Source organism: Betta splendens, chromosome 12 (genome assembly GCF_900634795.4).
Source record: "Betta splendens chromosome 12, fBetSpl5.4, whole genome shotgun sequence".
Lineage (NCBI taxonomy): Eukaryota > Metazoa > Chordata > Actinopteri > Anabantiformes > Osphronemidae > Betta > Betta splendens.
The window spans coordinates 3,140,383-3,163,853 of NC_040892.2; the positions used below are offsets into that span (position 1 = coordinate 3,140,383).

Sequence of the window (23,471 nt, forward strand, 5' to 3'; positions counted from 1 at the left end):
AAAGAGGCCGAGATGTACCAGATCACACGTTACAGATGCTCCTCCCGGCATCCGACTGTGTGTGTGTGTGTGTGTGTGTGTGTGTGTGTGTGTGTGTGTGTGTGTGTGTGTATGTGTATGTGTGTGTGTGTGTGTGTGTGTGGGGGGGGGGGGGGGGGGGGGGGGGGGGGGGGATCATAAATATGTAACTTCAATGACAGACAGAAGATCAAGAGGAGCAGAGAATCCCTGACAGGTGTGAATCCATCTGCTGATGGATGCAGAGAGGCTTGAATATTATACTCTATGTTGTTACATATAAGACCAATCTGAGCGTTTGCATTTGTAGCTGTAGCTGACATTGTTGGTGGCGGGTCCTGCGTTTCAATGGCTTCGCATGCACAAGGGATTTACCATAAAAACCCGACTCATGTAATCCAGTACGACGGTGGTGAGTTAATCACCGCTGATTAGGATATCGAGTTCCCTCAGACAAACATCTTCTCCCACTGCCAGCGAGGAGAACGTGAAACCAACTCCAGCGTAAATATGTCATTCAAAGCTAAATCCGCCACTTAATCCAGGCTTTGGCAGAGGCGGTGCCCCTCCCGGCCCGGCCCGGCCCGGCCCGGCCCGGCCCGCTGCCCCTCCGTGCGCGCGGTGGGTCTGCTCCGGGTTTTAATGGCGCCCAGTGACATGTGTGTACTGGTGTCGGCCGCTGCCCCAAACAGTTGTAAACTGCCTGTTTATGGGCGATCTCGCGGCGGCGCTGTGGTGGAAACGCACCGGGGCGGTTTGGCCCGCGACCGCGTGGGAGGTTTAAACAGGAATGAGCCGTAACAAATAAAAAACACACACAGGAGCAGTCAAGGTGTGGACGGACACGCTTCACCTCAATTCTCTAAAGACCAGTTAATAAATAAACCAACGGGATCTAATTTCTCACAGTTTTAACGACATGCTTTAATATCCTATAATATCAAACCAGACTGAAGGTGATGTCAGAAAACGAACCACCTCTGATATATTCCTTCCTTCCAACTGTGACTGGAGCTCTGTCAGTGCTGACTTCTAAGTACAGCGTATTAAATGCCACTTTCTGCCGCTCCGGCACCCAGAGCTGCCCACACACTGACAAGTCAAGGTGCTCCGCTTGAGTTATGAGCTCCCATCCAGCTCCGCCGCGAGCCACAGCTCCTGGGCCGGGCCGGGTTCTAGCGTCTCACCGGAGCGGGTCCAAAGGGTCCAAAGGCAGACCTTAATTGTCTGTGAAGAGAGTCGAGCATTTCAAAGTACAGTAACCGCTCGAGCCTGTCAGCCATGCCGGCAATTACGCCGCCGCAAATATTTAAATGTGTGGCTTTGGGGTGCAGTTTGAGGGGAGTTGTGATGTGCTAAGCAGCCTGGAACTGCAAATAAAACACGGATGCATTCAAGTTCAGGCACAAAAAAAAAAAGAAGAGGGAGGCTAGAACTTGAAACCGAGCTCCCAGCCTTCAGCGATATGTAAACACATCATTTTATTAAAGTGGAGAGTGCCAGGTTATGCAGAGATTATGAAGGGAACGGGGTCCCTGTATATGTGGATTTGGTTACTGTACCTATGGAACGGAGCAATAACTGCTTCCAGATGCCGGTCTGAGCCAACATGCGGCGCTTTTTCAACATCATCATTTACGCTGAGTGATGGCCGTGGTATTTCAGACAAACACGCGGGGGGGAGAAGACAAATTTCTAGGAGGTTTTTACTTACAGCACAGGACCGTGAAGCGAAGCACGCAATACCTTAACACGCAGAGCGAGGTCCGGCAGGGCAGGAGGCCTGAAACGCACCGAAGAGGTGGAGGAACCCTCAAAGCTCTGCAGCTGCAGCCTCCATCGAAGCGACAGGGGCCAATAACCTGCCAATAATATGACTCACGTCCTAAATATGCATGTTTTTGTCTTCTCCATGAGGCTAAACTCAAACAGCCTGTACTGGGTGCCATCGTGAGCCTGTGATATACGGCCTGACAGTTCTGTAAGCAGCTCCTATCACCTCCCAGCCTTCATTTATGTATATGACAGAAGAAACAGATTTACACATGTCTGTTATGCTGAGGTCCATGATTGTCGACTGATAATCGTCTGAGCTTTTTGCTTTACTGCACCTTGTTGGACATTTACTGCACAGCATCACTTTATATGACTTCACTAAAATCACAAAATCACGGGGACGCAGACGGTTTCTGCACTCTGATCGGAGGTTTCCTCCAGCAAAGCACAACCGGCATCTGACCAGGGAACGAGACCAATAAATCACCATGTATAAACTGTTGTGTTAACGTGTTTGGACAATAAAACACATGGAAGGCAAAAAATGGACAGCCTCAACCATTTCAACGGTCAGGGATCAGTCAGGAATCCGCCGGCCGACGGGTCGTTACTCGGGGAGAGAAATATGCTAAATGTGCGGCCGCGCGTTCAGAAAAGCAAGTGAATTCCTGTGACTCCAGCAGAGCGGCTGGTTGTGTAGCCAAAGTATGCAGCACTGCAATTTAATAGTTAAGCGTTCTCCAGTTTGTGCCTAGTGAAGCACATCGCACGGACGAGTAGCCAGCAAACGCACAAGTAACTGCATCATCAATCTGTCGGGACAAGCTCTTATTCAGATTCAAAGACACGAGATGGGCGCTGATAAGAGCGGTCCCACAGCTGATTGCAACAGGGAAGTGGAGTACAGCCACATAATAGGTTCCATTGTGGTGCTACGTGTGTGTGTGTGTGTGTGTGTGTGTGTGTGTGTGTGTGTGTGTGTGTGTGTGTGTGTGAGAGAGAGAGAGACCCCTTTCTGGGATAATTAGGGACACATTTTAGCCAGACCGTGTGTGTGTGTGTGTGTGTGTGTGTGTGTGTGTGTGTGTGTGTGTGTGTGTGTGTGTGTGTATGTGTGTGTGTGTGTGTGTGTGTGTTATATGTCCAGCCTAATGCACCCCATCCCGTTCCTTGTAAACGTCGACCCAACCTGCCCTCCGTATGTCTAAGACTAGTGCTCCTGGGCTGATTGGACGTATCACTTTCACTCAGCAGCTCACACACACACTCACGCACATCACACATGGATAAATACACACAGAGACACACACCTTTTAGGCCGAGCTCTTGTAAAGGCACCTCCTTGGAGACACACGGTGAAATGTACTCCTTGTTAGGGTCTCAGAGAGTGTGTGTGTGTGTGTGTGTGTGTGTGTGTCTGCTTTTCCTCAGCTGTTTCCTGCCAGCTCAGAGACCGACACTGTGAAAGTCTCTCTCTCTCTCTCTCTCTCTCTCTCTCTCTCTCTCTCTCTCTCTCTCTCTCTCTCTCTCTCTCTCTCTCTCTCGAAGCTTGAACTTTTCTCATATCCCACGAAGAACAAAATAACATTTTGGTCACTGAAACAATCTCTTAAAGGTTTTTGAAGCCTTTGCATGTTTAAAATCAACAAAGATAACTTTAAAGTTCATTTTTTAGCTTATCACTGACAGTGTTATTAGAAGTATGATTTAGAGTTTCAGGTTCAAAGAGATATTTATTTATTCAATACTATTTCTTATGGAGGTGATATATGTAAATATATGTAACCAATCATTTGTATTATAATTATTTTACATGAAAACTAATCGTTTCAATGGCTAATAACTAAGGATATTTCCACTAAAAGCTGCTCAGTTTGATTAATTAATGTCAGGTAACATAGGTTTTGGTTTTATTGACTTTTCTGACCTCTAGAAGTAGAAGTGACTGTAAGGAATGAAATCTACCCACCTGAGCTAATGATTACAATGCAGCCTTGTCTTTATAAGTTGTGACCGGTGCTTCGATTGAGAACCTAGAGGTCAAACAAACTAAAAAGACCTCCACGGGACAAAGAGCGTCTGCCCTGGACACACAACCCCCAACCCAGAAACGTGAACGCACACGCGCACACCCACAGTTTAACAGAAACTATGTGAGATCCTCTCTGCTGTTATCTGAGCTCTTTATCTCCCCTGTTTTACCTCAGCTCTCTTATCAGGCGACGGCTGCTCATGTGCTTGTTCCACAGTTACGCAGGAACTCAAAGTATCAATCAGTCATTTTTAAAGGGTCCAAACAGACTTCGCGTCTGTTCCTGAGCTGATAAAAAAGATGCTTTATTGAGCCTCCGCTTCAGAGAAAGACTCACAGCCGAGGTATGTGAGAGCTGAGCTGATAAAAACCATCAGCGTTTTGGTCCCTTCAGCCACTGATCTTCTGCAGACCAGCTCATAAGCGCCATCTCGTTACCACCTCGTTACTTGGTGCTGTTTCACCTTCGTCAGACATCCTAGTCTGAAACACTTGGAAAACTTGATCCAAACTAATTTTTGGTCCTTTATACTTCAGACCGACCTGCTCCGAAGGCGAAGAAGAAGCTCTTGTCAGGGTGCTCCTCCAACAGGGCCCTGACCCTCTTGCCCATCCTCTCATTTCTCTTGTAGATGAGTTCCTGTCGGAAGTAGCTGTCGATCTCCTGGGCGGTCACCTGCTCGCTGGGCGGCAGCGTCACGTTGTTGAAATTAGGGACCTGCGAAGACCAAGTGGTTCGAGTGGAATATAGAGATAAATGTGCTGGTATTTGCAACAAAAAAGAAACACACACACACACACACACACACACACACACACACACACACACACACACACACACACACACACACACACACACACACACACACACACACACACACACACACACACACACACACAAAAGAATGATCCAGATGAATCAGATGAATCAGGGATGCAGGAGGAAGATCAGCAGCTAAGCTACAATGGAGGAAGAGACGGAAGCAAAGGACCAAAAGCAAATTGGCAGCAGCGCAGAGCAGCGCCAGGGGTTTAACAGGAGGTTTGGGGGATGGAAGGTCAGTCGGAGGGTGAGGGGTGAAGGTAAAAGGACAGGGGTCGTGTCAGTGGGGTCAAAATGACACTTAGCCTATTAACTAGAGTGAAAGTGGGCTGCTAGATAAGATCAGATCAAACACGGAGCAATAATTCGCCAAGACAACGGGCAAACAGCATCAGGCACCGACCTGCGAGGTGTCGTGGTTAAAAATGATGGAGTTGAGATCTCCACAGTTGTAGTGTCTGATGAGGTCTTCAGTGGTGTACGGCACCTGCAGACTCCCCGCCCTCAGGGACTCCTGCTGCAACAACGTCTGGTTGAGCGCAAAGATCACCTGGAAGGACACAGCAGTCAGTCTCTGACACCTGATGGACAGCGTTAGGGCGGTTCACTGTGATGCATGTGATAAATAGATCTGGACCATCGCAGGAAGGAGAAGCTTCGGGTTTCTCCAGCCCAGACGCCCTCTGCTCGGCTGCAGAGACTCGCTATTGTGTGAGCATGAAATCTGCCAGTGTTTGGAGAGGGGACCCCGGCGAGGCGGCTGTCTATGATCAGAGGTGGACGACACACACACACACACACACACAGTCTGATGGCGTGCACAAAGTGAGACAGTCACACCAAAACCGATGCCATTCACCTCAACACACGCTGTCCCTCAGACCCTCCACACACACACACACACACACACACACACACACACACACACACACACACACACACACACACACACACACACACACACACACACACACAGGATCACCTATCACCCCATAAAAAAGCAAGTCTGGATGTTTTTTGTTTCTTAAAGGGAACAGTCCGTCACAGTGAAGATGTGTTTTGTCAGCTGTGGAAGTATGTAAATGTCTCTACAGTGGGTCTGGATGTTTTTACAATTTAGTGGGCATCTGCATATGTATTTGTGTGTGTGTGTGTGTGCGTGCGTGCTCTCAGATGTTGTGGCAGATGAATTCTGCATTCAAGCGCCTGTTGAGGCCGTTGTCCTGCTTTCTGAGGTGCTCTGATGACACTTTTCCCCCGGACTGGCCCATTGTGAGCCTTGATGTAGTAGAGGAGAGGAGGAGAGGAGGGCAGCGTGGAGCAGATGCCTTCTTGTCAGAGGACAAAGGACCCCTCCGTCAGCCTCTCCTCTCCTCTCCTCCGCGCTCCCTCCAGCTTTCATCGGCCGCGCATCAAAGTGGCGCTCTGCATATGAAAAGGGCCCCGTCTTTATGCCGCGCAAATTAGCCAATCGCCGCCCCTCCCCGACTCATTTCACAAAAACACCCCTCACATCTGTGCCACGTCCGTGAAGGAAGGCCCTCGTCTGCAGGGTCGCTCCTTTTTCTCAGCGCTCCCTCTTCTCCTCTTTCTCAGATCGCTGTGCCTTTCAGCCCCTTAAATTATGGCTGCGAGGGGAGGGAGGGAGTGGGGAGTGGGACAGGGGGAGGATCAATAGCCAGATAAAAAGTAAGAGAGTTAATAAAAAAAAAAAGTGTGAGGGTTTAGAGAAGGAAGGAAAACTAAAACAAGGGAGGGAGGAAAGAAACAGAAAACAGCAGCGGAGAAAGAAAACCTTAACGAATGGTTTCTTTCTTTCTGCTGCTCTCCTCCTGTTGATGCTCTGTGGGTCAGTGGGTACATTTTCCCACTCAGCTCCCTTTCATCAGGTCCCCCCTGTTTCTTCTTCTCCTACACTGCCCCCCCTCCAGCACACACACACACACACACACACACACACACACACACACACACACACACACACACACACACACACACACACCCCTTGCTGATATCAAAGCGAGCGGAGCCAATGAAAGTCAATAATTGCCCTTTGTCATGGAAATGCCCCCTCTTGTTGAGATGGAGTGGGGTGTGTGTGTGCATCCAGAGCAAACATCATCACAGTCAGGTTCCCACATGTGGAGATCTGGAGTGTTCAGCGCTGCGTTGGCACCGAGTCACAGAGACGCTTGAGATGCCGGAGGTTGCATTACTTACTTACAATTAGAAAACCAGGGATCAGTGAAGATCATTAACTACAGATACTCAGTTTAAATTGAGCAGAAAACTGTTGGCTCTGAAGCCAAATGCTGTTTAACCTGTTTCATAAGCAGAGCTGTCTGGTTTCATCCATGCATCATCTGATCCACTTCTGTCGTCACATACGCTGGAGCCGAAGCCACGGGAGCGGCGTCATCACGTCCATTTACTATCATTTACCAAAGCGATCTCTACACATCACCTGCATGTTTTGGAACGAATCATTTGAACTAATTGGCTAAAACTTGGAGGCCAATGCAGCCAGTCGTCATCAGTCTCCTTTCATGCTACGTGACCTTAAGGCGTCTGTCACCATAACCAAGACGAGCTGGTTTGAGGCATTCATGCATCAGTGCATGATATAAAACTACGTGAGCTCCTGTCAAAGCACAAAACAACCAAGTTCTGTTTGTGGCAAAACCTCCATCTAATTAAAATTATGACATTAGAGCTTTGCACTGATAACTGGTTGTATTTCAACAGAAGAGCAAGTGTGCGGCTGCACAGAGCAGGACCTTTTTTCCACTTGTGTGTTAGTATGTTTAACCTAGTTTAGTTTTGACTCTCTGTGTGTGTGTGTGTGTGTGTGTGTGTGTGTGTGTGTGTGTGTGTGTGTGTGTGTGTGTGTGTGTGTGTGTGTGTGTGTGTGTGTGTGTGTGTGTGTGTGTGTGTGTGTGTGTGTGTGTGTGTGTGTCTGCATCTGTAGCCAAATCAATGAGCCCTGGCCACCAAGCTCCTCTGCTTCCTTCTGACTCTGATGTCATCTGAGCAAAACACAGACCTGGACCCGACAGGATCTGAACCAATCAGAGTCTGACTTCCCTCTCCTCTTGCGGACACCTCCAGTCCTCCTTTCCTCCTCCCATCATTGCATCCCTCCCCTCTTCACCCCCTTTGATCCTGTAGATTCCCTGCCTCTCCTTCCATCCATCTCTCCCTCCCTCTCTCCCTCTGTCCTTTGATCCCATACGTCCCCCTATCAGTCAGGTCTTATAGGATTTGACCCTCACATTCCTCAGGTCACTAATGACCTCCTCCCTGTGCGTGCGCGCGTGTGCATGTGTGTGTGTGTGTGTGTGTGTGTGTGTGTGTGTGTGTGTGTGTTTTCATGCCTGTAAGTGAGTATACACCTGTACAAGATTAGCTCTCTGTTTGTGTGTTCGGGTCTGTCCATGTGAATGTGTGTGTGTAATGTTATAATATTAGAGACAAAAACGATGGCGAGTGTTGAAGGTTTCCTACACAGAAGCAGAATAAAGAGAAGTGAAAGTGAACATAGGAAAATCCCCAGGCCAACATCTTTTGGAAATAATGATGGGCAATAATGCTTTTCCTCCTGCCCGTCCTCCAGTTCAGCCGATACATCCTGCTTCTTTTGATCCCGACAGCTCAGTTAATGAATGTTGACGTGAGCAACGCTCTCCCTCAGCCAGAAACGCTGGGGTCTGAGCGGACAACACATCATTCTCCTCCAAACGTGCCTGAGAAAGATTTCACCGGACAGCGGAGACTCTGAAAGGCTCCTTTTTTAAATGGAAAACACATTTTCAGCGTTGTAAAGACAACGCAAATCTATGAAATGCCTGAAAACAAGAAGCAGATTGTTTTATCAGTTCGACTATCGAAAATAATCCACTATTGAAACTACTAGAAAAGTTGTGACTGTTGACACTGGTGTGTCTGTTAAATGTATCTCATGGGGCGCGTGTTCAGAGACAGCGGCACCACCGTGCTGGCGTGGTTCCATCCATCACAGTAGCGTGATGTTTTCTCACGAAGGGCTCGGAGGTCGCACGCGTCCAGCAGCCGTTTCCGCCCTGGGCCTCAACACGCCAACATTTCCCCTGAGCTCAGCGCGAACGCGGCGGCGCGCAGGCGGTGACGGACCTCGGTTCTTTCCGTCCGGCTGAAGGTGCTGAGCCGCATCCGTGGCCGCGTGCTTCAGCTGCGCTCTGCGTCGGCGTCCGCCCGCGCCTGTTCCTAATTAACCTGCTGGTTCGGGAACCACGCAGAGACGTGTGACTTGAATCTTAAACGCAGGCAAATCAAAGAATGCGAAGAAGAAATAGATTTGTAGCCATTCATTAGCTTCTTAGACACTAACCTCCCTTATGAGTGCCCTCAGCCATTAACACACACTTACGCCTGCAACAACACAGACGTGAGGTGGGTCCTTCCCCTTAAATGAAAGTGACACATTTGATCACACTGACTGCTCTGAGGCCGACACACAAACCACATTTGTATGAGGGGGTGAATACAGTCCTCCTTCTCTCTCTGTCTGTGTGTTCTCTGTGTTCTCCCCCCACACCTCTCTGTCCCTCGCGCTCCCCCCCCCCCCCCTCTCTCTCTCTCTCTCTCGCCCTGTGAAAACATTCTTGCATTTACCTTGGTGTCCGGACGCGGCCAAATATTTAGGCTGTCACAGGGAATCAGGCTCAAACGAATGGTAGGAGGGCTGAGCTCTGCGTGTGTGTGTGTGTGTGTGTGTGTGTGCGTGTGTGTGTGCGTGTGTGTGTGTGTGTGTGTGCGTGTGTGTGTGTGTGTGTGTGTGTGTGCGTGCGTGCGTGCATGCGTGCGTGTGTGTGTGCGTGCGGTGATTGAAACGTCAACGTCTCCATCCTTCTTCACGGCACCTCTGAACAACCTGGACACAGGTCCACGGTCCAAAAGAGACATCTATCAGACGGAACGCATTACGCGATCTGTGGGATTTCGTCCACTTCTCTCAGGTCCTGTGATCATTAATTAAGAACAACAACAAACAACATTTTGATCCGCTTGCACATGTTCTGACAGTGAGACTGGGCGACCACCAGCATTAACCATTCGCACATTTTTTCCAGCCTCTGTCTTTCCGTCTGTCACTCTCCTCTCCACTATTTTTACTCCCCCCACACACACACACACACACACACACACACACACACAGAGCCCCACAGAGCAGCCAGCAGCCACTCAGTACATCAGTCCGCTAAGAAACAACACAGGGATCTTGAAAACACAGCGAGCCACAAGGAAAACAGCCATCAATCTATGCAACTGTCTGCCAACTGAAGGAACACTGTTAATCTTCAGGACAGCATGAGTCAAGAACAACACGCCGCGGAGCAGTTTCATGCTGCGACTCAAAGCAATACAGCTGTGAGCACTTAGCACGGACACACACTCACCATCCAGGTATTTACGCTGTGCGTCTGTGTTATCATGCAAACGGGGTAAATAGGTTAAATTAGATAAAGGTTTTGCGCATTCCTGCAGGCAGAGGGGCGGCCGTGCTGTAATCACAATGATCAGAGCCTCCGTCTGCTGCAAACTGCTCCGCCACAAACTATACGTCCAGTCCTTCAGCTGTCGACTCCAGCTGATTGACTGCGTTGAGTCCTCGGCGCTTAAAATGCTTTCGTGAAGCCTCCTTGGCCACGCTGCCTCTGAGGTCACAAGGTTTGACCTCTTCACCTCCTCAGGACTCCGCAGGTCACTAATGGACTTCCTACACTGACCACTTCATTTCTGAGGTCAATTAAATAACACTGTAAAAACACCACCATCATTTTAGGAATTTCTTTGGACCTAAAATTTTCCCACAATGCCTCAAATATGAACAAGAATGCTTTATATGCTCAACCCAAATCATGCACTCACGCTCTGACTGTCACGTCTTTAAATCTCCATACATGTGGCATCTGTTTGATCAAAGGCATTTCGGATTGAAAGTATTACATCTCTTTCTTCTCTAAAGTTCATGTTTCTTTCAAATCACAAGCAATTTTATGTTTTCACCAGACATGGATGGAAAACACTTCACTACAAATATTAGAATGCAGTGACATTAGTCTGAAAAACAACATTTGCATCGTAGAGCCCTGCGCACCAACATCGTTCTGTCAAGGTTACGTTAGAATATGTGTTTGCTTTAGACGACACGTTCTCAGCAGACGGCAACAAACAAACAAAATAAAAGAAACACAACAGCAGCGCCAGAAATAGACGTCCAACTTTTGACTCCGCATAAGTCAGATAGAGAGAGGCACCAGGCATCAAAAACCCACACGCTGCTATTTACGAGTATGAGTTCACTTAAACCGCCGGCTCAGACTCACATCCGCAGCTCTGCCGGCGACGCCAAAGGAGAGGCCCCACATGCCTGTCGATACACAGCCACGCACCTTAATTAATATGAGTGTAAACACATCAGTTGTCCTGCGTGTGGTTATGACGCACAAACAGAACCTCGTGTCCAAACCATCTGTTTATGTGGTGAAAGACTGATCAATAAAAAAGACAAAGAGCTGGAGAGATAAACAGAAAACTGAAACACTGCTTACAAACAGGCCGTCGGAGGAACGACAGAACCACGGCAGCAGGGAAGTGGGGAAAAATGGAGACAAAGGTGGAAAGATGAAAAGGCGGGAAGAGAGCGCGGAGGAGGAAAAAGACAGAAATGGTTGTTGTTGTGCAGACATCTGCCACAAGCCACGTTCTCACAACCGCAAGCTCCAACAAAACACCACGCGCGTCCAAACATCCTGAAGTTCAGCCCTCAGAAAAGTGTCCCCTTGAATCCGCGGAGGACGGCGCCTCACGTGCAACACACGATGCCTTTCACTCATTTCAGACCGGGTTTAAAGAGGTGTCAGGACAGAAACAAAGCCAGAGGTCGACTGGAGCGTGAAACGAGCCGGTTCCACGACTTCAGCCGCCGAAAACCCAAAACGCAAACGGTCTGTGGGCAGAAACAGTCCTGGAAACCCTGATGCTCCGGAGGGAGCGGGCTCTGGCTGGCGGCAGGAACCCGATACGCATGTTTATGTACGCGTTGGTCTGATGTGTGTGGACGTCTAATGTTCCACATGAATCTCTGCCCGTTCTTTAGCTTCACTTTAACCGATATATAACTTTAAAACGCAGGCAACACTTGGACGTGTGCAGCATCACGGGCGTAGATCTGCGTCAGATAGATAGGACGCACGCACACACGACATGTCAGAAAAGGTGGAGGGACGAGCACACAACAACGCACACAGCAGACCGAGAACACAACCACGCACCACAGGTTTACGCAGCCTTCCCCCACTCGCTCCTTTACGGTCGGAGCAGCAGACCATCACATTTCCAATTGTGCTCCCACCAATATCTCTCTGTCAGCCGGGAAGAAACAACCGTTAATCATAATGAAATATGTTTGGACCAAACAGATCTTATCTATGGGCCACAATGGAAGCTTTGTCACGTGGCAAACGGCCGTCGGCTCATTAAAAGAAGCGCAAATTCAGTGACCTCAAATCAGGGAAAGCCTGAAAATGAGGCACGTCTGCACCTCCTGGAGGATTCCTACCACCAGCCTGGACGTGAACTCCACAATGTTGTGACTTTTCATTACACGCCTGCTACATTCTGATTCTACAGGCTGAGCTACGGAGCCGCGTGGAGGCGTTTGGCTGCGGTGAGTGGAGAACGCACGCCCCACAGAAGCCTCCTGTGTGGCATCCACCTGTGACATTCCACCGCAGCCACCGCACTCGGACCCGAGCCGGAAAAGAGACTCGCGTCCATTCTGACGGTCGTCCTCACAATCGCAAATGAAAAGCGGGTCCGACCGGAACGCACAAACGAGCCGCTGTGTTGAGCGTTTCCCAGCGAGGCAGCGCAGACTGTTCGTCCTGTGTGTCGGAGCTTGTGGGAAACGCTGGGCCGGGTTCCAGCCAGGTCTGGCCCGTTGCTACAGGTGGTGGAGGAGCTGGGCTCCGTCCAGACCAGACCCAGACCGAGCCAGTGCACAGAAACCAAAAGCATAACAGGAGCAATTTATCAGGCTTCATGTCACGGCGCGAGAGGTGAGCGCTCGTTGGAAAGCGAAGCCCCGGTGTTTAAAACCGAGTCCTTCATCCCCATCGAGCTTGTTCCACTCATCCCTCACAGCTTCCGTGTCTGTTAGCATGTAGCCGCCGAGCTGATGTTTTCATAATGAGGTTACAGTGAAGTATTTGCATCTGCAAATCCACGTTTCCCTACGCACGGGTACGGAATCCTATTCCTTAGTCCTCCATTTTTATCAGTCACATGCTAATTCGACGCCGACTGCTTGTATTCTAGTAACAACAATGACCCCGGGGTCTCGGCCTGGAAAAACCTCAACTAACACAACAATAGAGGCAGTAATGGCCACAAAACAAACTGAACTTAGCATCTTAATGATGCCGGCAGCTCTGACGCAAAGAACCGCGTTGCTTTAAATGGAAGAAGGCTGCGGCCGCTCCGTGTTGAGCTCGGCCGTAGATGCTGAGCTTTTCTTACCTAAATGAAGGTGGAGGTGGAGGTGGAGGAGCAGAATGGGAAAAGTGGCTCCAGTGTGTGTGGAAAAACGCCTGCTCCGCTAAACGCCGGCACAGATGTTTGTTATTTCATCTGGAGTCACACACGCTTGTCTTGTTGGTGCTGTCACACATTAATCTTCATAACAGATTCATTGATTTTAACTCATTTTTAAGAAACCAGCCGCCCGCTGGCTTGAGTTTCACCTCGGACCAATGCGCTTGGGATCAGAGCAGCGGCGGCGCGACTGCAGCAGCTTTCATGACCTGCTGTTAAGTCACAGAGACAAGTCTTTAAATCCCCACTTCAGCTGCAGAGCCCTGCTTTACACCAGCAGGAAAGGCCTGTGGCGGACTCCACTAGTGCTGGAGTGCATTACAGTATAGACTTTCCAAGAACCAAGCTCGTTTTTTGCGTTTTTTTTTTTTTTGGCACACCGCTGGCACCGTCCAGCTGCATCTGATCCGCTTCCAATGAAGTGTAGAAAACAAGAGAGTGGAAAGTTTCATTTGTAGGTTGATTCTGTCTTAATTTAACTGATTTAACCGACACCTGGTTATTAGATGATGTGAGTAAACTAAAATAAAAAAAGCTGCACTGGTTTAAAAACAAACTGTCATCAGACTTCATCATTAGTTCATACATCAAACGAATCAGACGGAGGAGCTCGAGCTCTTCCTTGTTCAGTAACTGGACTTGCCGACAGACTTCACGCTTCACTTTCTACATATAAAGCTGTGAAAAAGGCAGATCTGAGAGCGAGAGGAGCTCCGGTGTCACGTAACCAGACAGATGGACAGATAATGTGAGGAGAAGCCAGACATCCAATATGGGACTGTTTGGTCAACAGCGGGGAGGAAACTCAGCACCTCAATGCGACGTGAACGGAGCGCTCGAAGAAAACTGTAAAGGCGTGAGAAGAAGCGTGGAGGTCCACTCACGCACGTATCCAGAAGCTCAGAATCACAAACAGTAAACGGACAGGAGCAGTCGCTTGAACAACTGCAACTTATGAATAACACCTTAATAAAAACAGTGACTCCCTACAATAGAAAAGCTAAATGTAACTCTTCTACATGTGTATTTATATTATGATGAAGCATAAATCAAGGTCCTACATTAATCTGTTACTAGTTTGACTTCTTTTAAAAATACACTGCTGTTAACATCACATGTGATGACGCTTACTGGGAAAAAGCCCTTCATAATTCAGTCCACTGGTCATCAGACGTCTACATAACAAATTGGTATTTTCTTAACATGAATGTTTTGGCAGCGCATTAAAGTGACTCTAATGAGCTTCGACCACAGGCTCAGATTTATTGCCAGTCTTGTCGTTACCTATATGAGTCTGTGTATGTGCTTCATCATCGCAGCGTCATTATGTTAGATGTTTACAGTCATTTTAAATATCCCAGTATGCGAATCCATCACCTCATGAAGTATTAATGACAGATTAAAAAAGATGCATTATACGAGTTGCCTTCTACCTGTTTTCAGTCCGGCCAAACAGACGTGAGGTCACGACGCCGCGCCCTCCACTGATCTCAGTCTGCATCTCGGCTCCCCTCGTTCCAGTCTGCGTCGCCCATGAATGGAGCAAACGGGCTTCAAACATTCCGGCCCTGTTCTCATACGCGTACACTGAGACCTGTATTCATCGCCTCTCCATGCACCATTACCCCCAGTGATGGGAGGAAAGAAACAACACTTTCATTAGCGGATCTGCTCCACTGAGGTGTGGAATGTCCTGTGGGTTTCCGACAACAATGGCGGAGAAAGCCGTCCTTCATGCCACCATTGTCGCCCTCAACAAGCTCACTTAGTGTAATGGGCGAGGCTGAGCCCGCTCTTCAAAAGATGAGGGGCACTGTGCGAGAATAAGAGCAGTCATGCTTAGCCAGATTAGAGCCGCGAGGAAAGAAAGTATAATTCACTGTAGTTTGAAAATAATGAGCTCAATGGGATCGATTCAAAAAACGGACACATCACCAGGAATGAAAACACTTTTCCTAAATGCAACTTCAACGCTTCTATTCATAGTTGATGTCTGTCAGTGTTTCGCTCATTCAACTGAACACAATGATCCACTGGCGTTTATATGTTGCCCACATATAAAACTGTTGACCCATAACCTCTTCCCCAGCATTAAACCCCTGCTTTGCCCACAGCTTCCTCGCCGTGAGCCTCCGTTTAAACTGTGTGCTGCAGATAGAAAAGGCATTCTCACTGTGAAGCCTATCATTACCCCAGCGTCCTCTATGAAACCATGCTCCCATACAATACTAGAGCAGCCAGCGTTATTTCCAAATGAAGCCCAGTGAGTGGAGAGCGGTGCGTTCATCCAGTCAGCTGTTCATAGCATAGCATCGCATCAACTGTGGTCAAATCAATAGGCATAATAACCATAAATCATTTTTAACATCACTGCTTGATTTCCTTTAGCAAACAACACAAGGAGAGAAGGTTTCATCACCTCCATGCACGATGAATTTAATTTCCATTAGCTTTTTCATTTCCTCCGAGGCCTTTGATGCCAGATGTAAACGGCCAGTGAAAACATTACGAGGACTATTACAGACCATAAATACATGTCTGCAGTCGTGGCCTGATTAAACAGCCCCGTGGTCCAGAATGGCAGCGGAGGCGGCGCTATTGTTCCGCCAGCGGTGCATCTCACTCATCGCGCTCCATGTGGGAATCCATCTTTAAGTTGATTGGATTGAACCTGAGTGTGGAAACTGTGGCGCGTCGCGCCGTACGCCGCGTCGGCCTGCGTCCGGGACACAAGAATTCATTGTTGAAGCTTCTGGAGGCTTTGTGCACCTAATTCAATGAAAGCTGTGATGAAGGGAGGCTTGCGCTCTTTGTAGCCCTGTTGACAAATCCACTTTGAGCCACCCACTGTGTTTAAAGGCCAGAATAAGTTGTTGTTACTGCTTTTCAGTGACGGTTACAATCAGGAGTCGTGATGATCCGCGCTCCTCCAGGTTAATAAACTCATTTTCATGGGCCAACGCTACACATTCTACCGCAAAGGGAAGTCGGGGCTGAATAAACTTTTGTTTTCCTGGTGATGACAGAAAAAAATATTAAATGTGTGGTTTCAGCACTGGCAGCAATTGTTAAAGTCTCATTCGCACCACGTGTGTATTAGGAGCCGTCTGAGCAAACGAACAAAAAAGTCATGTAAGACAAATTTGGAGGGATTATGTTAAATGCTCTGTGACTGTGGACGTCCCCCCACGTCCTCTGGCACCGAGGAGGCTGTAGTAAAAGTGCTGGGTGGCTCGAGCGGTGGCTTGAAATCTGAGGGGCTTTAAAATAACAACACTTTAAGGTTCTGGGTGTCAGGCTAAACGCTGCAGCGTAATCCCCTTAGCTTCCAAGCAGCATTAGCAAAAATTCCTCAATAATTCGCGACATGATTTCATAGCGGCTGCCGCCTTCGGGAGATGTTTGTGAAGCCGAAAGGGTCAGCGGAGGGCGCGGGCAGACAGACAGTGGGACAAGGAGACGTAAGTGAACGGGTTTGAAGAACAAGGCGCCTTTTTCTGGTGGTTTCAGGCCTGCGTCATTAGGATCAATTTTTCTTTAATAACAAAGGACGTGGCGAGTGTTTGTACAGCTGATCACTAACACCACACCTTTCTGCAGTCGATTAAGCTGTGGGGGAAAAGGAGGAAGAGAGAACGCTACAGGCCGCGCTCATACATGAGTTATACATCTGGTCTTTGTCATTTCTATTACACATCTCGGCCTCCTGCGCTGACACGTTTAAAGAAACGTGAGGCCTCAGCAAAGCGGATCTGACACCGGGTTTATTGGAACTGGCCAAAAACGCCTGAAAGGCTGTCCACACCCACCGGCGACGTACCACCTGACAGCTCGACGCACGGAGGGCTCAGAGGAGCAAACAGGACCATCGCTGATTATCTATCTGCTCAAATATTCACATGAACAATAACAGCTTAATGAGAAAGTGATAAAGATGATGTAGTGGGGAAATATTCCTGATAATATGACAACAGCAGCTGTGAACGACTGTGAAGAAGCAGCTAGTAAAATGGATAGACTGATGATAATCCCACATAAATATGGTGATAAATGTAGACACTGGTCTTAGACTTCCACAAAAGGTGCCACTATATACATTCGTGACTGACCTGGGAGAAGTTGAGCCCATTGAGGGGGTGACACTGTTCCTCCACCTTCTCCACTGCCCCCGTCTTCTTCCTCATCCTTTCCGCCTCCTGGGCCAGGTACAGGTCCAGAACCGGCACCCCCCGCGTCTTGATGTCGGCCTCCGTCAGTGAGTTCACCATCAGCATCACCCACACCGGCCGCTTCCTCTCCCAGTTCCCCGCGATGGCGTTGAAGAGGTAATCCGCATAGAGGCCCTTGCCCCTCTGGTCCGGGGTCATCCACGACGGCATCATCAGCTTCACGTAGTCAAGGTGTCTTTTCAGCCTGCGGTAGATGTCTCTGGGCAGGACATCCTGCAGGTTCTCGCCGTGGGGAAGCAGCTGGCAGCTGGTCAGAGCTGAGATGGTGTACGGGTCGGTCAGGTCCAGCTCAAAGTAGACAATGTTGCTCTCCTGGAAGGCCTGCTTGGAGTTTTCAGGGATGAAGTCCCAAACACGCGTGTAGGGGACGTGGATGGTGCCGTAGAAGTAAGAGGGCGGATCCCGTTTAATCGTCCATAGGAAAGAGTTTAGGTCACTTTGCTGGGGGATAAAAATATAACAATTATTTTCATTAAAATTTATGCTATACATATTTTTTCTAGTCTAATGGCTTAGCATTAAACGACAGGCTTACACAAACGTCGCCATTCATATCTTTGTTTTAATTTGGCATCGAGTTAATAAAGTTATTGAGGCACTTCCGGTTTGGTAGGCTGTATTTGGGCCTATCACAGGTGACGGGGAAGTAAGACAGTGGACGCGACCACAGTGAAGCGGAGGACGGGAGGTTGTACGGCGTTTCACCGCTTCTGACAGACGCGAACCTGTGCATTAAATGCACATACGAACCTTTCGACATTTTCACGAAACTTCATGTATCATATAACTCAAATCATCTAACATCTGGACATCAATCTGTTAAAGCGAATAAAACCGCGACTCCCCGCAGCAAAGACAGAATTAGATAAGTCACAATCAGAAGTCAGCGATAACGTAAATCGTAAGGGGAAAATGTGAAGAAAAGGTGGTAAACAGCTGTTTCCTTGAATGTAAAATTAGTAAAATCACTAGGTGTGTCTGACGCCAACCAGCGACAGCGTGACTCCGCGTGAGAGGCTGTTTATTAGACTGACTGTTAACGGCCCGATAATGACTTATTAACAGACCACTTAAGACCCGAGTGCCAAACCAACAATACACATGTCAATGATTGTCAGACGGGTTCAGGGTGTTAACAAACACACAGGCAATTAATTAAAAGGTTAAAACGCTGAATCAAAGAAAAGTTCACTTATTAATTAGTAATTTACCCGAGCGGAAAACGAACTTATTAGTCCCTTATGACTTTTTATACTCTCTTATAATAAAATATACATTGTAAAAAACAACAATTTACAAACTTTATAACCCGTAAATGATTACGGTCCTGCTGTAGGTAGCAGCGGTGCCGTGACTCTGTTTTCCGATAACTCACCTTCCTGTGTAACTCGCAGTTGGCCGAGTGCTTCAGGCTCCACTGGTCCGCTCGGACCAGCAGCAGCAGGCAGGACTGGATGAACGCGCTCAGAGCGCCCCGCATCGTAGCGCTCTCCGAAGTGCGCAGGGCGGCCTGCGATCGCGTCTCGACGTGTTACGGCCGCTCGTTTCCCCGCGAGCGCGTGGATAACGTCCTATTCCCGCAGCCCGAGCTCCATGCGGTCACTCGGAGTGAGTTGACAAGTATCCGACGAACCGCCGGACGGAGTCATGTTGGCGTGAGCCTGGGCACGGACGCGGCGGTTCCACGCATGTGTGCGTGCGTGCGTGCGTGCGTGCGTGAGTGTGTGCGCCTGAGAGCGAGACGTGGTCATTGGAGTTTGCACGGGGTCACATCATCATCTCACCGCTGGCCAGACTCCTCTCCCCCCCTGCCCTCCCCTCCTCACCCCCTCCCCCTCCGCATGGCCCTCCGAGCGACGCCGTGAAGAGTTGATCCCAAAAAGTTCGCTGGAGACCAGATCAGCGGACAGGTCCGCGCACCTGGAGCCAGAGGAGCACGCGCGGGACCCGGCTGCGCCCCTAGTCGTTGCTCGAAGATTCAGGTTCAAGTTTTAAAGAAAAGTCATCAAACTTGTCCGTCGAGTCACTTTTACAGCAACTGTCTCCCCGACGTGTGTGAGCATCTCTGTCAGACGGCTCCGCTCCGCTACCCCCTAAGTTTGCCTCCATACTCCTCCCTGCAGCGCTCCCTCTCTCTCGCTCTCTCTCTCTCTCTCTCTCTCTCTCCCGCACACACTCTCTCACTTACGCGCGCACCGCAGTAATCTGATTAAATTCCACCCATCCGCGACGCTTAAAGTCTTTATTCAAATCACTCATGTCAATAAAGCGAGCGCGTCTGAGCCCCTGGGACGTTGCGATTTAGAGATGCATATGCAACGCCCGCTGCCAGAAGACGGTAATTTGACTAATAGTCTGAGTATTAATAGTTTCGGTCTAAAATCCACAGTCGCCCATCAGAAGTCTGACGAGGTGCCTTGCTGTCACGCTGCAGGAGGCCGAGCAATCAGAAGTGCCAGTGGAGATCCCGTGGGCAGATTATCATACGTGGGTAATTAATGTCTTACAAACTGGAGGCATTAACATGAGAACGCCTGCGATAACAGCGCCCCTGCGTCACCGCTGAGCGCAGACATGGAAATCCAGGAGCCCCACCTGTAAATGAGGCTCCGCAGACATAGCGGGGATTCAGCCCCAACTCCAGTGCAGACCTCAGCTTGATGCCCAAATATCCAGAATCAGCAAATCTATACAAATATACGGCTCACAAAGTAATAATATGAGCCAACGCCAAGGATGAAACCCTCTGGTTAATGTGTAGCTGCCTCCAGCAGCATGGAGTCCTTCACCCCCCGTCCACCTCTCCAATACAAACTCCGGGTTCACACGGGGCCACATGTTGACTTTGTCAGATGTCTGAGTAAACACAGCGGCTTTATGGACGCGGAGAACAACTCCGGGGGCTGCATACGTGATGGTGGCTGTTTGCAGACAAACGCACCAGACTGGAAATATCCTGATGAGAACGGGCCGCTGTGCGCCTCCAGGCGCCACCTCCGCCACCTCATCATCTAATGTCAAAATGACTCTAATATATGGTTTCACGTCAGGGCTGCTGGGTTGTCAGGGTTTTGCTGTTAAGCATAAGATGTCACTTATCCTGTTTTCTTACAGAAGTAAGACTTAAAACAGAGAATAATGCAGAAGGCTTCATACCTTCCATTTATTAAAAATGCACGCGCATAATACTTTATTTAAGAGTCCACGCAGGAGCGATGACTGTCGCTTTGCCAAGACCTGTTACAGCTCCCCCTAGCGGCCAAAACTGGTTTTGCCACCTGTGGCCTTTAACTAAATTGTATCCACACTGTTACTGCTGCAGCAGGTCATTCAGAGCCAAGTTGGATTTTAAAAAAAAATCAGAGCCAACGGATGCAAAAGGAAAACTATAGGGAAAGAGATGTAGAAATGTTAAACCAGATCATATGAGCTTTTCTTTAAACTTTAAATGCCAGCATGTCAAAGCGAATGCAGGTGTTCACGCACACACGCCTGAACACACATCGCCCCCTTTAGTTCCGCCTGGTCAGGTATGTTGGGGGGTGAGACCTGTTAGCTGCCCATCCATCACGCACTGCTTTTCAGTGCTGCACAGCCAAAAGCACATAATTCAGTCCTTCAGTGGAACCGAGCACGGGAGCAGGATGGAACCTGGGAGTCACGACCTCGGCGCCGCAGCAAACCACTGCTGCGTGTTTTTGAACCCGCAACCGTACACGTCGCTTCCCGTACAGGCAAATCAATGCCTGCGTTACTTTACCTAAATGCCAGTGTAAAACAAAGCCCGTTTGAAGCCCGTGGACCTTGTCAGTACTGATACCACCATCTGTACATTTACACTATAAAGCCAGCACGTCTGCGAGGATCAAACAGGAACGGAGTAAGCGACGCTCAGCCTCTTTGGAGAAACCTTCAAAAGGATTTCACCGTATTGACACATGGCCACATGTGTTTCATCTTATGAGGACTGGGAGGCGGAGTTCCGATCGTGTCCGATGCGCTTCCATCGCTGTGGATGTTGGTTTAGCATCACAGCTGCATGATTTTTAATAGTTTTAGTTCAAGTTTTAAGAAGCTGCCTATAATTAAAACTAGTTGTACACTACTGGATTAAAAAACTTGGTGTGTTTGTCAGGCAGGTGACAAAACACAACCTTGTGGTGGATTTCATCGGATATTGTCCCTACTGTGGTTTTATAGAAAATATGTGTGAAAATGATGGTTTCATGTCTCTTACTGTAATCCTATCCATTCTAATCTGGGCCCTCCCATTAGAAGCAAACACACTGTCCGGAAAACTTCCCTTCAGCAGCTTTGATGCCCGGAGCGTCCGCACAAAAACCACATGATTGTTGTTTTTCATATTCACAACACGTTCAGTTATCTGGTTCTAGTAAACGCGCACGGTTTCACGCTTCAAAAGCCAACGTGACATTAATGGCAAACGACACGCAGGCCAGAACAGGCATGACTGCACGGCTAGTTGGGGGGGAAGTGGTTGTGTGACGGCGCGCTGAGTCACAGCATCAAAGCAAAAATGGTGTTCACGGCATAAAGCGCTTACGGGAACCCGGGGCGTAGCGGCGGCTCCGTGGCCAGACACGCAGAAGCCACAGAGTTTACTAGAACCGGAGGGCAGGGTTCCGCCGGTGCTCGCGGTCTGGAGCCGAGCAGCCAAAAACGAGGCCGCCGCACCTTATTCGCAATGAGGGTCGAAGGACTTTGAGTGTGGCCAAAGTTTCCTGTGCAGTTTTAGCTAGTGAATACAAGCGGGGGTCAAAGGTCAACTCTGATTAATTCATTTTTGCCAACACAGTCAGTGCTAAATGAAAAATAAGCTCTCCTTCCAGCTCCACCCTGGACTTCCAGCCTGCTCCACTGAGACGCTCTCTCTACATGCAGCGTTTCTGTTTTCACATCATTAGTTTTTATGATGATGCTTCCAGCAGTGCCTGAGTTGTCTATCGCTGCCAGGAGCCTTCAGAATAAAAGCTGGCAGTTCCTACTGTTGATCTTGACTCTAATTTTGACAGCTAAATGTGTGCTTGATCATTTTCTAGGCACAAAAGCATTTCTAAATCTTAACAGTCTGCTGCATGAACATAACAACTTGGTGTGATAAGGATGATACTAAAAGGAAATCATCTGTTCTGCATTAGTGCCTCAGCAGAGTTTATGTCTCCAGGTTCAGGGTATTTCTTTTTTTTTTTCAGATTACTGGCACATATGTGAATTTTTCCATTATTTTATTCACCCATGGTTCAGTCAGAGTCGTCTTCTGCCTTATTTTTTTTAGCTGGACTGTAGTTTCAGCTCCTTGAAAACAAAACACTTTCATTCATCCTTTATTGGAAAGGAAACAACGCTCATCAGTCAGTTTTTCACTCACTGTCTCTTACACTTACGGGAGTGGCTGGTTTCACAGTAAAATACCAGCTAAATTATTTTTAATGCTTATTGCTTCTCAAGGATTTAAATTATGGGACATTCCAAAGTAAACATATGTCAGCTGATCTATTTAGAAAATAGGCTTTCTCCATTCTGTGTAAGTGTAAATCTTTAGTCTCACCATAACTAATTAAATATTATTATCAAATTTTATAACTAAAGTGCCACAGTAGAATAAAACATGACTCCCCTTCATCTGTAGTCGTCAGTGGTGCATTATCTAAAAAAAAAACATTCCCTGACTTTAACAAGGTCCTGCTCTACGTAAAAGCATTAGGCACCCGTGTGTATCACATGATCAATGCAGTTCTGTGGGTGGGCTGCGAAGCTTGACCAGCGCTGACCCTGGAGCTTCGAGGGGGTTGAGCTTCAGTTTGGCCACTGCACCGAGCGTCCGTTCCAAAGACGACAGTCGAAAGCGCGTGAGCAGTCAGAGGCACAACACAACCTCGGAACGGTTCTAAGGGAACGTCTCAATGATGTCTTTGTCCATACAATTCCAATTATCGCG

At 48.5% G+C, this 23,471-nt stretch overlaps 1 protein-coding gene across 2 annotated transcripts in view; it reads right to left on the bottom strand.

Moving 5' to 3' along the window:
• Positions 1–19,325, bottom strand: part of trabd2a (TraB domain containing 2A) — a 28,302-nt gene extending 8,977 nt beyond the window's left edge. Inside the window, exons 1-4 of one of the 2 annotated variants that reach the window (XM_029169824.3) lie at positions 18,888–19,325; positions 17,393–17,953; positions 5,053–5,199; positions 4,370–4,544 (exon numbers count right to left, since the gene is read on the bottom strand). In XM_029169824.3, the coding sequence (XP_029025657.1) occupies positions 4,370–4,544; positions 5,053–5,199; positions 17,393–17,953; positions 18,888–18,992 (988 nt within the window). In that variant the 5' untranslated portion in view covers positions 18,993–19,325. Of the gene's footprint in view, positions 1–4,369; positions 4,545–5,052; positions 5,200–17,392; positions 17,954–18,047; positions 18,132–18,887 lie in introns of those variants that run through there. The other variant, XM_029169825.3, reaches the window with a different exon arrangement.
• Positions 19,326–23,471: the final 4,146 nt, after the last annotated feature.